General features: G+C 35.3%; 2 protein-coding genes across 4 annotated transcripts in view; one reads left to right on the top strand and one right to left on the bottom strand.

Moving 5' to 3' along the window:
- Positions 1-12021, top strand: part of LOC106125500 (ATP-binding cassette sub-family G member 8) — a 34992-nt gene extending 22971 nt beyond the window's left edge. Inside the window, exons 2-18 of the mRNA XM_013322730.1 lie at positions 4781-4864; positions 5086-5231; positions 6143-6274; positions 6861-7001; positions 7182-7326; positions 7480-7661; positions 7833-7983; positions 8114-8269; positions 8439-8630; positions 8750-9019; positions 9095-9212; positions 9368-9548; positions 9679-9802; positions 9956-10120; positions 10246-10366; positions 10518-10801; positions 11194-12021. Of these exons, the coding sequence (XP_013178184.1) occupies positions 5113-5231; positions 6143-6274; positions 6861-7001; positions 7182-7326; positions 7480-7661; positions 7833-7983; positions 8114-8269; positions 8439-8630; positions 8750-9019; positions 9095-9212; positions 9368-9548; positions 9679-9802; positions 9956-10120; positions 10246-10366; positions 10518-10801; positions 11194-11445 (2733 nt within the window). The 5' untranslated portion in view covers positions 4781-4864; positions 5086-5112 and the 3' untranslated portion in view covers positions 11446-12021. The remainder of the gene's footprint in view (positions 1-4780; positions 4865-5085; positions 5232-6142; positions 6275-6860; positions 7002-7181; positions 7327-7479; positions 7662-7832; positions 7984-8113; positions 8270-8438; positions 8631-8749; positions 9020-9094; positions 9213-9367; positions 9549-9678; positions 9803-9955; positions 10121-10245; positions 10367-10517; positions 10802-11193) is intronic.
- A 766-nt stretch (positions 12022-12787) lies between these two features.
- LOC106125164 (spermatogenesis-associated protein 6) overlaps positions 12788-14952 on the bottom strand; it is a 5683-nt gene continuing 3518 nt past the window's right edge. The window contains exons 5-7 of one of the 3 annotated variants that reach the window (XM_013322256.1): positions 14515-14625; positions 14094-14261; positions 12788-13623 (exon numbers count right to left, since the gene is read on the bottom strand). In XM_013322256.1, coding sequence (XP_013177710.1) covers positions 13398-13623; positions 14094-14261; positions 14515-14625 — 505 coding nt within the window. In that variant the 3' untranslated portion in view covers positions 12788-13397. The remainder of the gene's footprint in view (positions 13624-14093; positions 14262-14514; positions 14626-14952) is intronic. The other 2 variants (XM_013322257.1, XM_013322258.1) reach the window with 2 other exon arrangements.

Below are 14952 nucleotides of genomic sequence, written 5' to 3'. Positions count from 1 at the left end.
ATATTATTTTCGCAAGTGCTGGTTTGTAGCATAATGTCTACGTAAATATAGTCTTAGATATGTTGAAGGAAATTACATGTTTATATCGACCTCAGGTCGAGATTATGGGATATAAAACTTGTGAACAAAACTACAGACGTTATTATAGAGACACGGATACTATCGGTATATAAAAAGGGTCATGACAGACAGGCGGACGGACAACAAAGTGATCCTATAAGAGTTCCGTTTTTTTTTCTTTCGAGGTATGGTTAACGTTGTCTTTATTCTAAATTTTCTCAAAATGAAATTCCATCCGCATCGCCGGTTATCCTGTGGAGTTCAACGACCTTGGGACGCAAGCGCGCAAGCCGCTCCCGTACTAAAATAGCTCAGACGCAGCCTGACTAGTGCCTGCGAAGGGACTGCTTTCACGCTAGTTTATTGAATACTATGAAACTTTCGTCAACTAAAAGTAAAAGATAAAACAAAAGATATACCTATTTCATTTAAGAATTGTACTAAGAATCTTGGTAAATATGTAGTGGTTTAAACTGAATGCAAATTTTTATATTATAAGGCTTGATTTTCATGGACACTAAGTATGTAGACATGTCGCACTCGCTAAATGGTCGTGCATCTTAGAAGTTTGATGATAATAAACATTTATCGAGTTTAAAGGCCAAAGAATAAGAGCGTTGTGAACGTCTTCATACATCTATAACAATATTATAGTAAAAACTACTGAATCTTTTAAACATCAGTGTATTATAAGGAAGTTTTTTTTTGTTAATTTACTAATGTTTCTGTTACCATTCCAACTAAGCTCTAGACTTATGCTAGGATAATAGTCGAATGGCGGGATTCGAACTCCCGATCTCGTGATCGGAAATCCGTACCCTTAACCATTAGGCTATTGACGCTTAATTTGACAAGTGACTTGGAGAAAAATCTATTTAGTTATACGCTCATTGTTAGTTTTAAATAACATTTTAAATTTTAAACATAATTACTTTTATATATATAATCCTTTGGCAGGAATGACGTGCTTTCGTTACAAAGTCCAGTGTCAGAATGATTAGTGAGGGAACACAAACGCCGATATTTTAGTTAAGCTAGTGTTGAATCAATACACTGGCTCATTTCCGGATTTTCTTCCTAACATAACTTAAATCAAATAAGCATCAAAGAATGATTGCACGCGTACATATTTATCAAGCAATTAAAGACAATGAGGAAAAGTTTTAAAAGAAATGAAACAAAAGTGGTATGCTTAATAGTTCACCATATTTACGTAATGCGATACGATCAAGACTTGTCAGTCGGAGGAGTACAAAGTGATGTGGAGGCGCGCGTGTAATATTTAATAACCAGCAATTAGCATACAAAGGAGTCGCCCACGGAACAATATCGATTTACTGATAATTGACGTGTAGTTCCGTACAGGTTGTGGGCTTGAAAAAATGCCAGGGTTAATATAAAATGATCAATTGACGAAATAATTATGTAAAAGCGTTCATATTTCAATGGATTTTATTACTTGAAATTTGTTTTATTGTTGGTCGCGAGATTAGATTGAACACAAAAGCGGTAAAAGCGGAACTTGGCTGTATATCCTAGATTATTGCGATTTAAAAGAGTTGATTCTTAGATTTTAAAGAAAATTCTTTATAAAATAAATATTTTATGTTTCGATATATTCGAATAAACTCATTTCTTATTTTTATACCAAATTTTGTATAATAAAATTTTTTGGTTTGTACAAATTTGACGTTTAATCGAGAGTCAATTTTCAAAATGTTATTCTGTACTGTAAATAACACTAAAGGAATTTACCCCAACAAAAAGCCTTCTGAGGCCTTGTCTTCGCCTTACCTTTGTGTATACATATTTGATATATGTCGATTATCTATGAGGTACGTTTATTCAATCTTTTTTTCCCTTACAATGTTTCATGCATGTATAAAATTGTTTATTCACCTTCAAAACAAAGATTAAAAACGGGTTGAACGTGTTAATGAATGTCAATAAAAATCAAAATATGCAATTTTAATAACCGGTACTAATTACATATGTTATCTAGCGCGAGCTATTCAGGTGAGGGTCTATAATGGATAGCATTTAATATATGTCACCGTAAAATTGTAAATGTCATCAGTTCTTAAACTTTCTAGCCGAATTAATTATTGACTGCAACTTGATATTTTTAACATTTATATTTACTAGCTGTTGACTCCGTCAGCGCGGAATTAAAAAAAAGTAGCCTATGTGTTCTTCTGCTGTTCTACATCTATGCCAATTTTCAGCAATATCCATTCAGCGGTTCTGGAGATACCCTCAAACCAACATCCATCCATCTAAATATTCGCATTTATAATATTAGTAAGATTAGAAAGAATGAAAATATTTAATTCTTAGTTTTGTTATTGGCTCAAAAGAATGCTCAATATAGGCTCGCTATTGTGTTTGCGGACCAAACATTTATTGCCGTTAAGTTATTATAGACGTATAGTATAGGGTTATTTATTTATCATAATTATAGCTTTAATATTATGACCGATGTTTTAGAAAGTTCCAATAATACTATTGCCATTATTAAAATTATATTCTAAATAATATGAATATTAATATTTTAAATATTTGGCCGTTTAATCGGATAAATAACAAATATATCTTTGTTTTTTTTAATACTACAATTAGGTTAGTTGAAAACAATAAAGTGACATATATAAATATAATAATTGTTAAAAACATATATATTGATCGAGATCTCATCTCAGTGGTTCAAGAGAGATTGAGCAGTTGACAATAGTTCTTTTAAAAAGAAGAAAGTTAAGGATTTACGTTACCAAGGTAACACCTTATTTGAGGTTATGATCCTAGTTCACTGTGTTCAAGGTTACCGTGACATTAAGGATAAAATCATTTCCTGTTATTGCTCATGTTTCTGACATCATAGTTTAAAAATGTATTATCTTACTAATCTTAACTAATATTATAAATGCGAATGTTTAGATGGTTAGATGGATGTTTGTTTGAAGATAACTCAAGAACGGCTAAACGGATCTCGATGAAATTTGACGTAGATGTAAAACACAGTACGTAAACACACATATGCTTCTTATTACGTTTTGTTTTTAATTCTGCACAGACGGAGTCGCGTGCAACAGCTAGTAGGTTATATTTCTGACATCATAGCTTAAAAATGTTTTATCTATAATATTGCTTGATTGCGCAGTATCCTAATTATACAGTTATGTTCTTTGTTTATCTAGATTACTTCGCTTGGGATAAAATGAATCATTTAGTTGTATAAGTCAGCACTAAATAATAGTGTCTTAGTAATTGCATTGGATTGTAAAGGAAATTGTGTTTCCTGTAAAACATGTTTACGGTTTGAAATTAGTAAATTCTGTAGCTTCTATTGACTAGCGCTGGCCCGTGACTTCATCCGCGCGGAATTAAAAAAAAACATAATTAGTAGCCTTATGTTATCTACCAGACATTATTCTATATGTATGCTAAATTTCTTCGAAATCTGTTCAGTCATTCCGAAGATATCTTCAAATAATCATCCATCCATCCATGCATCCACTAAACATTTATATTTGTAGTATTAGTATATGTATTCATTATAATGTTTAATTTATATTGTTTTACAATTCCCCTTGTTGTGTCCAAGAACGTAAACTTATAAACCCTTATGAATTGAAATATTGGTTATTGTAACTAAATATTCTTCTCTTCGATAATCTGTAGACAGTTTTTAATGTACATACATTTAAAAATATATTATATACTTATTACGGGTAAATACTTTAGTACATTAAGTTAGTAAATAAGTAATTGTTAGTAAGTGTACTAGTACGGTCATTATTTACCATATGTGTTTTTGACACCGACGCGACGGCGCGGCGATATCCGGTGACGTAGAGCAAGCAACTTTTATAGGGTTGACTCTTGTGGAAAAACTATTAGAGTACTTCTAAAAAATTGAAACAAAATTAATATTGTTGATAATTACTTCTCTTTGTTTTCCTTTACGGTTTAAAAACTTTTATAATGTTATATTTATTACCATTATAAAGTTCTTATGAAAAGGGATTCTTACCAACATCACTTTTTTAAACACAAAGTTATAGTTACAGTAACTATTAAATTAATCTCATTATTATTTTTGTGCATCAAAAAAGCATTGCAACACAGAAAGTGTGAGTGTTAACCCTATTGGTTAATTCGTCATCGGATTCGCCAGACATTTTTTCACATAGGATATGCCCAATGTCACTGAATGAAATGCTGACATGTCGACAAAGACAATTTATTGCACTTACTTATTTTGCGTTTGAACTACCGAAAGTCATACAAAAACTATAATAAATGAAATCCCTCTTTTTTTAAAATGAAAGAAGGGCCAATAGGTTTATCTACAGTTCTCTATACATATAACATTCGTATGTCTATAGGTAATATCGAGTAAATAAAAACATTTTTCGTACACGTGATGTATATGCGTTGCTGATAACGAAAAACCGATTTTTTTTTTATTTTAAACTGTCTGTCCACAAAGCCTGGTTTGTTCAGGTAATCTCCGATATGGTCGGGACTTTGACAAGATAGTAGGTGATTTACGCGGGCATATTAAAGGCATTTTTTAAATTCTGAGCATATGTTAACACTTTCAATACCACTATGTTTTTTTGTTAAAGTGATGTTCGAGTTGATGGCAATGAAAGTGTTAACATGATAAAGTTTTGTTTGGAGCAGAGATTATAACGACTTCCGCTTTATATTGTTTCAGATATGACCTGCGATAGGAGTTTTGCATGACAAAGAGTAAATGGAAGCAAACAGAGCACTGCAAACTTGTTTTGGGATGACGCAGGTTTGTACGATGTATTGTGTACGTATTGCGAAATAACCATACATTTGTTGTTTAAAAATGATAAATATCATACTCTCATAGTGATGGTTTGTTTAGCCTTCAATTAACCAGAGAAGATTTCTCTATATGACATTATTCTAATTCAATCTTGACATTATAGAAGATACCCATTCAAGTAACAATCCCAAATCTGTAAGTTTAATCTAGTATTTTTCCACCAGGTGGCGGTGTGGTCTTGTTAGTTGGATATGATGTCGCAGCCGGGACCGGGGCTGGGCGAGCGGCGGTACTCGGTGCCCGCCGCGCCGCTCGCGCACGACCCGCGTACCATGCACTCCGAGGATTTGCACGCTTGGTCTATTTATAGGTATGAAACTGATGAGCACCTCACTAAATTACTGTAAACTACAATTCTTTTAAATCTTCTTTTGTTATAAAAACAGTTGACAGTTTAAGTGTGACTTTTGTGATTGTTGCGAAATCATATTGCTACGGATTCCATTCCAAGATTTCTTCCCTAATTAAAATGATTCTTCTTCTTCGCATTTTTTATTACTGAAGGTCGTGCTTGTCCTGGTACGCTTCAACGGCCGTGTCGACCAGCTGCCTCTATGCCGTCCTATCTTCGGCTTGTCTCATAATTAAAATGATACTACTCTTTAAAGTTTGCAGTTGGTCTCGTTTATGTAATTTTATTACCTTTACATATATTACAAGTTATATATTTCGTTACTTCGATTCCCATAAGATGATGTCAGGATGTAACATTTTAATGCAACCTTTTCGTAATGTACATATTACCGGCTAAATTCTACCGGCAAATAGCAGTTCAAGCAATTGCAACTCATTTTGCGGTTTCCGTTATAAAGTTTTCGCAATAATTATTCTATGTAGACATTTTTAGTACAAAATATTGAATTTCAAATTCCTGTCTTACGCCACTAGTATCGTTTGGTTTCAAAATAAACAAAATTTTGTTAAGAAATCGCCCATTAATCCAAAACAAAAATCACGAAACGTTACAACGATGAAGTTTTTCAAAATTTCAATATTACTTTGTACAAAATATATGTGATTTTATGTATGGGGTAGGAGGGGTGGTCTAAAACCTTACCGCATGCCACCAGAGGTGGGGGTCACAACGTGATTAATGAACGACCCCTTAGTTAAAATGTTATATTTACGAAATAATCAAACGAAAACTTTGATACTACAATTCTACTATTATTGCGTTAAACACAAAGTTCATTTTGTCATAGCAAAAGTAATGTATTACAGACAAAATCTGAACTCGGACTTCACGGACAGCGCGCTAGGCAGCACGGACAAAAGCCCTCTGCCTTACGGAAATTTCCAGCTGAGGGATACAACTGTTCAGTCCATACTCTCACACCCCAGATATGGACCAAAGTAAGTTAAAAAGCGCTACGTTATCAATTGTAAACTGTATTTTCTATTAACTTTTCCTGTGTGTGCAGAATTATTTTAATATCGTTGAATATATAAACGTTGGTGAAATTAAGTTTTATTTACATATTTAATCAATTTAGTAAATCAAATTAAGAACTACTTTTTAATGTTTATAGATGTCTCTTTAACTTCGCAGTAAAATGTATTTGCGGACATAAAATTTTGATGCAGTTTCGTATGTAGAAAGTGAATTGATTTTTATCTTAATTATAACACTTATTGAAAACTATAAATTTAACATTTCTAATTTAATAAAGTTTCTCTTTGATAATTTAATCAAACTTTATTCTTTTAGTCCAGGAGTTAGCTAGATGTTAGTTGTGCTACAGATTTAATAAGTGCATAATAATTTTTAATTTTTATAAATGTTAAATTTGTGTTTGCCATATGTTAAAATTAAAAGCACAATATAACTGTGAAATATATATATTATATACTATGTTCAACGAAGTATCTCGGTCCATCATCGGAGGATAAGAAGTAAATTGCTTATAACATTTAATATTATAAAAACACCGTGTTTTAGATCAGCCCTCGGTTCGAATATGTACACTTACTTGAAGTTTGGTCTGCCGCGCGTGTTCCCGCCGAACCACAATGGCTCCCAGCGCTCTGGCACTCCTAAACCTAAAACCTCCATAGGAAGTGGCATGAAATCTGTACCTAGGTAAGTAGGTAATAATGTTTGTGGCGATAACTTAACGCACTATGAATTTACTGAAACCATACTTTTTTAGATTTTTTTTAGGACTTGTGTTTAGTGTCTTAATATTCGGTAATAACCAACCGATGCATTGCGACCTACAGATAATAATGTTTGTTGTACTTTTATGATTACTTCAATCAGGGTGCAAAGACAAAGTCGCGGTGTTCGGGAGACGTCTTCCGGTTACGACAGCTCCGACAACGAGACCTCAACAAACTACAAGTACAGTCGCAAGTACCGCTCGGACCCAGACTTCAGGATGCAGAACCTACATCCTTCATATCAGGTATGACGAATTTAATATTATCCATAACTATTTAAAATGTTGAGGGGTTCAATAAGAACCGACCATAAGAATGTCTTACTTACAAAGGGCTTAGGAAAGCTCCGCCCCATATGAATGCAAAAGTTCAGAAGTGATTTTATGTTTTTATTACAGCATGCTACAGGTGTCCCACTTGTGGCGATGCACCAGGCGGGCATTAGGGATACGTGGGCGAGCTCGCGGCACAAGTCACACAGCGAAGCCAACCTTTTGGCTGCGGAGCGCGCGGAACGCGCCCACCGCGCCCACACCCGACGCACCAGCGTCGCCGACTACCTGCCTGATGACCATCACAGGTACTTCACAATCCTTCCCTTTCCACCCTTTTACTTCCAACATTGTAATTTCCGACTTCTTCTTTGTCCATTTGCCTGTCACCTAAAGCGTCACAATCTTCAAAAATAATTTTAATATTAAGTTTCATAACAACCTGATCTGCCAATGAACTGTACTTACTTTGTGTTCAGTTACTTAATGCCCTCCTCGCACTTGGGCGGGCGCATGTCGAAAGCGGGCAGTCACATCTCCCTGGCGCAGTCCAGGAAGCACTCGACTCTACGGCCCGGGGACCAGCTTGACGGCTACACGCACTCAGCGTACATTTACCCTAATTATTACGTGAGTTTCACCTAGATGAACTTAAAAATTATCAAACTGCCAAAGATTTCATCTTATAGAATAACATCTTACGCCACAGAATTCTTTGAATAATGAGTATTACTTAATAGACCAATCATGTTTTATACAGGTTAGCAATTTAGAAATAACATCACCGGAGAACAAATCAACTCTTCTCGTATCGGGTTTAAGCTTCGAGGTGAAGTCCGGCGATATCTTGGCGGTACTGGCCACCTCGCAGCATGAAGCCACGGGCCTGCTGGATGTGCTCGCTGGTGTAAGAAAGGTTAGCGGTTCCATCAATTAGTCATTGTTGATGGTGACGTCACCAGTCTTCCTAACATTTTCATATTTTAAAAGAAGGTACATTTTAAGCCATAGTTAAATTGAACGTGCAGGCTCTTTGTTGCGTCATCCGATTTTTTTTAATTTAAAGTTTTATTTTGTTTCATCAGAAACTATCAGGAGATATAGTACTGAATGGGCAGGCGGTAGCGTCTTCGACACTTCGCAAGCTGGCGGCTTACGTGCGCAAAGACACCTCACTCTGCCCTTCCATGACTGTCGAGCACACGCTGCGATTCCACGCGGCTCTGAGGAGGCCCAGACAGAACCACAGCCAAGTCAAAATGGATGATAAGGATAGAGTAAGTTTATCTTCTTAATAAGATCTTATCAGAAGAAATTGATGATGAACTTTTGAGAAATCACCTGTAGATTATTAAGGGTTTAAGGGAATTCAGACAATGTAACTTGTTGATTGTAGATAAACATTCTAATAGAAGAGTTAGGACTCGACCAAGTTCGAGACACGAACGTGAGTCGACTGACTCGATCCGAGATCCGGAGACTGAACGTGGCGTGTCAGCTGCTGCTGGACATGGCGGTGCTCATCTTGGACCAGCCCACCAGGGAGATGGACATCTTCGACACCTTCTTCCTGGTGGAGTACCTCAGGAACTGGGCCATGGACGGACGCGTCGTCATTATGTCCCTCCACCCACCGACATATGAAATATTTGCTATGCTTACAAAGGTAACCATTTAATTTTCTCTTGAATTAAAATAAAAAAAATACATGTCGGTGTTATAATTATGAGAATTATTTCAGGTCGTATTAATATCCGCGGGCAGGACGATGTTCAGCGGATACAGGAGAGACATGTTGCCATATTTTGCTTCCATCGATTATCCTTGCCCCGCTTTCAAGAATCCATCTGATTATTATTGTAAGTTATTCAAAACTATTGTTAATTCATTCAATTTTAAGACGGGGGGCACTGTATTTACCCAAAATAATAATGTTTTTCAAAAGTTAATCTGACGTTAAATTGATTGTTCAGAAACTGTTCGTATTGTTACTCATTTTTCCTCTGCGTTTTAGTGGATCTGGTGACGCTGGACGACCTGTCCGCGGCGGCCATGCTGGAGTCATCGGGGCGTATCGAGGCGCTGGCGGGCGTGTTCGCGAGCACGCAGTCCGCGCCGGACCCGCCGCCCCCAGTGCCCCTGCCCGCACCGCTCAACAGACCCAACTTTATTATGCAAACTTTTGCTCTTATCGAGTGAGTATTTATTCCACATTTGGTCCCGACAATGTCTTGTTAATAAAGACTAATTGAGTGTAATCTGTATATCTTCTTTGATACAATATTGATCAAATACTTGTTTATGATTCAAATCATGTTTTTTTAGGAAAAGTTTACTGTACACCCAAATGACTACTTTATCTAACGTGATAACACGGATACTACTGGCAGCGGTCATGTCACTCGTCACCGGTACCATCTTCTGGGACCTCCCGTCAACTGACGCTAAGGTAAACATTACTAACAATAAATAGGCCAATATTAGACTAGCGAAAAGGCTCATAATAGTCTCTTTCGATGACTCTGTTACTAACTAGCCTTATAGTCAAGAGCTACTTTATTAAATATAGCGGGAAGTTCTAGAGATATTTGTATAATTGCAGTTGAGTCAGAACGACCGCATCGGGTTCCACTACAGCGTGATGTGCGTATGCGTTTGGCCGCTGCTGCTGTGGCTGAGCGCGCGCGACGCCTGCACCCTTCGCCCCCACGTCGAGAGAGACGTCGCCGTAGGACTCTACTCCAGGACTATGTTCATCTTGTTTGATGTATGCAACGACGTTTGTTATGGACATGGAAATCAAATAGCACATTATAATTTATGACAGAATCGTAAAAAAATCGATTAGCATTTCAATTTTAAGTATACTAGTTGAAATGTTATTCGTTACAGCAATTTCTGGAGCTTTGGTCTGCGTTCCTGACGTGGCTGGCGTACCTGGTGCCGAGCTACGCTATGAGCGGCCTCTACACGCAGGCGCCGGGATCCTATGACGGCTTCTATATTTATTTAGGTATGTATCACCATGGGCTAAGAACAAAACGGTACAAAGAGCTCTGACCCAAATGTCAACCTCATCTGCACGCATCTTATGAAGACGAAACTCTAGCGACAGAGCAGTGGCGGGATAATAAGCGTAACTGAACACAATATTAATTTCACAGGTTACATGCTTCTATACCTCATCAGCATACAGATGCTTTGCCGAGCGATGGTGTTTCTAGTGCCAATGGAGAAGACCGCATCTGTCCTATCAGGATTTGTACTCCTGCTGACTATCCTGGTGAACGGCGTGATGTTACACCAAGACGACTTGCCGTCATACGTCCGATGGCTGGAATACGTATCGCCTTCCAGATGGGTTCTACCTGAGATATTGCAGCGTGAACTCAGCGAAACTGCACTCAGAAGTAGCATCAGTAAAGATATTAGGTGCACTAATAAGCAGGTTTGTTACATGTTGATTTTTTTAAGTATCACAAAAGACTTTGATGACATATTCGTACAACGACTTGCGCGTGCGCACAGGGTCATTACTGTCACAGTATAAACATAGTTTCAAATGCCAGTGAGATGACTACTGCTATTAAGCCAACTTCGGTCTTGTATACTGAACTAGCTGTCACCCGCGAATTAAGAATGAAGCCTATGTCCCTCCATGATATATTTTACATCTATGCCAAATTTCTGCGAGATCCATGCAGCTGTTTTTACTTGCAGATACTTTCTAACAAACATCCATCCATCCAAACATTCGCCTTTATAATATAAAGGCGAATGTTTGGAATGGTAAGCTTACACTACGAATTTAATGATTATAACTTTATTTCCAATTTCTAGAGACCATATCAAGATATAATTGTACCGTGCCCACCTCCTAATGGAACGCAAGTGCTGGCTAATTACGAGTACCTAAGATCTGACAACATATGGGAATGGAATGAACAAAGCTTTTTGATAGCAATGGCTTTGTTCTATGCTGTGTTTGCTATAATCGGTGTATTAGCTTTTGTATTAGACTGTACGAAATACGTTAAGAGTAAAGAGAGAAAGTCGCTTAAGGGTCACAAAGTTACTGTGAACACTCCTTAACACGTTAATTGCTGTAGACTGGCTTGGCAAGTTGAAAAAAAATCTTAGTTACATGATACGTGTTAATGTGTTTTGGAGAGTTCGTGATAACTATTCGAGTGGTTATTTTAAATTAGAAATCTCGTAAGTTTTGACGTAGGTTTCCAAAGTAACCCTTGATAAAATAAAAAAAAAGAAATCAGAGTAATTCAAATCACGTCTTTCGGATGTGCAATCTTGAGTTAATTGTATTTCTTTAAATACATATTGTACTTTCATTCCAAAGTATCATTTGTTATGTTAATAACCGTGGGTTTCTGAGGTCAAAATATTTGTATAATACATATCGTTAGAACAATATGTTTTACACGGAGATTTTAGCCTCAGAAACCCACGGTAAAACGTTCAGTTTAGATGACTCTGAATTATATTTAACATGAGAATAATATTTATGAGAAGTTGGTGCTCACTTTGGTTAATTAAGTAATCGATGGTCATATTTGGTGCTAAATAAACTAATTTTTAATTAGAGATTTTTAAAATATTGTCGAGATAAAAAATTTCCCGACATAACCGCAAAAAATAATAAGTTTTAATGAAATAAAAAAATAGAACGGTAAAATAATAATTCAATTAATAAATGAGATGATTTTTTAAAGTAAAAGAAGTAATAATAAGTCACGAAATCTTAAGATTAAAATGAAATTAATGTTTAATTTTTCAATAGACTTTTTTTTAGTTTTTTAGTTGCCATGCTAATTACGGTATGACTCTAATTTAGATATTTCAGTGAAAATAATGTACAAATAAAAAAAAATCTCGATTATATTAGTTTTAAATAATAAATTAGACATTGAAGGCTGACTATTATATTGTCTTCCGTTCACACTAGAAAAATATATGACAGTAGCTTTTAGTTATATATTTAAATTTAATAGTGCTTTAGTTATTTTCATATTTTAAAATAATTATTCGTTATTCTCTTATTTACTTATATCTTTTCTTTTGTTTAATTAACATTTTAATGTCGAAAGTAAAAAAATATGTTTAAATTTAAAAAAAAAAATTTTTTGTAAATAATTGAGTGCCGAATTTTATATAAAAATAATTAACGTGCACTGCCTTTTGAAAATGCTCATTTAAAAAAAAAGTTAATAAATTCTTAATACAATGCAATAAAATATTTATTTTAATTATAATAATGAAATGTATTTGTGGAGCCATAATAATAAAAAAAAATATTAATTGGTAAGTTACCTTAGTGTGCGATGAATATCGTAATAATGAAATAAAAAAAATATTGTAACTATTTTTGTGAATTTTATTTAATAAACTCATATTTACACGTGACAAGAACGATATAAATAATTACTTGACTACTAAAAAACATAGACAACTTATTTTTTTTTTTCAACAATTAACATTTTTATTTAATGAAAATAACAAAAAAAAATTGACAAAAAAATTTATCCTTTCAAATACCATATTTCCATATTGGAATGTTAAATATTTTTTAAATTATAAATACCTCTTATTATAAAAATGTTGATTTCACGATTATTTTAAGGTTAAGATTTACTGTTATGTATTGCACGTTTTAAAATAAAATTGTTCTAGTTAATATTTCATTTAAAAATGTATTCAGGTTGCATTCCAATTCACGTCTTTGTTACAACTATTTTACATTTTACGAAACTTAATTTTTTTTAAGTTTTATTTATTGCAACTGTGCAGTTTAGCCATAACGAAGAAAATTATTACGAGTTTTTGCAAAAAATATTTTGAAAAAATATGAACTTAGAGGGCATAAGAAACTTATTGCACTTGATTTTTAAGAAAATATTTCGCAATTTCAAATAACACGAAAAAAAAATATTACAAGGCAAAAAAAAAATATTTTTTGCAGTATTCTATTTGGAAAAAATATCATTTTTTATCTTGCATTACTTAGATATGGTATTAAATAAGATGAATCAGCTATCACCAGAGTCTGAGTGGAAGAGCTGATGGTACCTGACACAGATGTCGCAGACGCAGGGCTGGCGGGGAATGGGGCGGTGCGGGCGGCCGCGAGCTCCGCCCCCGCGGGGCTCCTCGATGTATCGGCTCTCCACCAGCAGCCGCTGTATGCGCTCGTCTTCAGGCAGGGTTGCGTTCACAGGCTCGCCTACTTTCATATTCAGATCGCTGGCTCTTGAACTATACGATAAATATCATAGTTTCAAATTTTCGTGCAAAATGGAAAGAATGAATATAGAACTACACCTCAACTGTATTTTACGTCTTGTAAATAAGAATTATGAATCTATTGAAATACTTTGTCGTTAAGTAATTTATTATTTTTAGCTTTTAATGATTTCTACTTCAACTAAAAACTTAAGTTAACTTTCATACGAAACAATCGACCACCGAACTTGTTGACAGAACATACCTAATATACTTTCAAGATACGAATATACATCAAAAATATACATTAGTATTACTCCTTTCAAATATCTTGGCGGTCCAAAGTCTTAAACGCGCTGCACAAAGCCCTCACTCTGCATCCAACTACACCTAAATTCGTGTTCTGCGCAGCGACTTGCGCGAAGTTAAGAACCACCAATATATCTGAAAACATTTATACTACCTACTTTTTGACTACCTACTGTAGACATTATAAGACGTACTCAATATCATCATATTCATCTTTATTGTCATTGTGTGTGCCATTGCCTGGCTGGAAGGGTGTGGGGGGAGCCTCCACGTTGTAGACGTGGTATGGGCGTCGCGCGCGGCCTGGGGAGCGCCGCGGGGAGCGCGAGTGCTGGCGGAACCTCCTATCCGGGAGGTATATGCTTCAACATTTTAGTATAATTAAATCCTGGTGTCTATAAATCCAACTAGAAGACAACAAAGTTCAGCCTTGTCTGTTCAGTTTACGAGCTATTTGCCTATTTTTATAATATAAACAATAATATAGTATAAACTTGAAGGTAGTTGCAATTTTTTTTCACAAATACCTCATATTTAATAGAAAAAGATTCTTTTACGTGTTACAAAAAATATTCTAGATACGTTGTTTGAAATGATAGTGTTATAAAAACTTACTTTGATACGTAGCCCGATTCTCTCGGTTGGAAACTGGCGCAAGATTTCGTCTCTATTGACCGAGACCGTGACCTCACGTTTGTGAATGGACCTCTACCGTAACACCTGGCCCTGATACAATAAGGACCATAAACATAACCAGCATTTATTTTTAAATCACTATGATTTTAAATATTTTTTTAACTACCCACCCTAGTTTTGGGTAGTTAGACAAAAATATATATAAGCTATTGATAGAAGGTATAGATATAGGTATCAGATATGGTTTTTAATATAATATCTTACAATACTTGATAACAATTTTTAAAATATAGTCAAATGAAGGGGCGTCGGTGGCTCAGTGGTCAAGCACTTGACTTGCAATCTGCAGGTCCTGGGGTCGAATCCCGCCATGTACAGTCAGCGTCATATAGATCGTCACAGACAAGATATGCAAAT

This window comes from Papilio xuthus, unplaced genomic scaffold, assembly GCF_000836235.2.
Source record: "Papilio xuthus unplaced genomic scaffold, Pxut_1.1 DF825928.1, whole genome shotgun sequence".
NCBI lineage: Eukaryota > Metazoa > Arthropoda > Insecta > Lepidoptera > Papilionidae > Papilio > Papilio xuthus.
The sequence above is the reverse complement of the archived record's forward strand: the minus strand, read 5'-3'. Positions and strand labels throughout refer to the sequence as shown.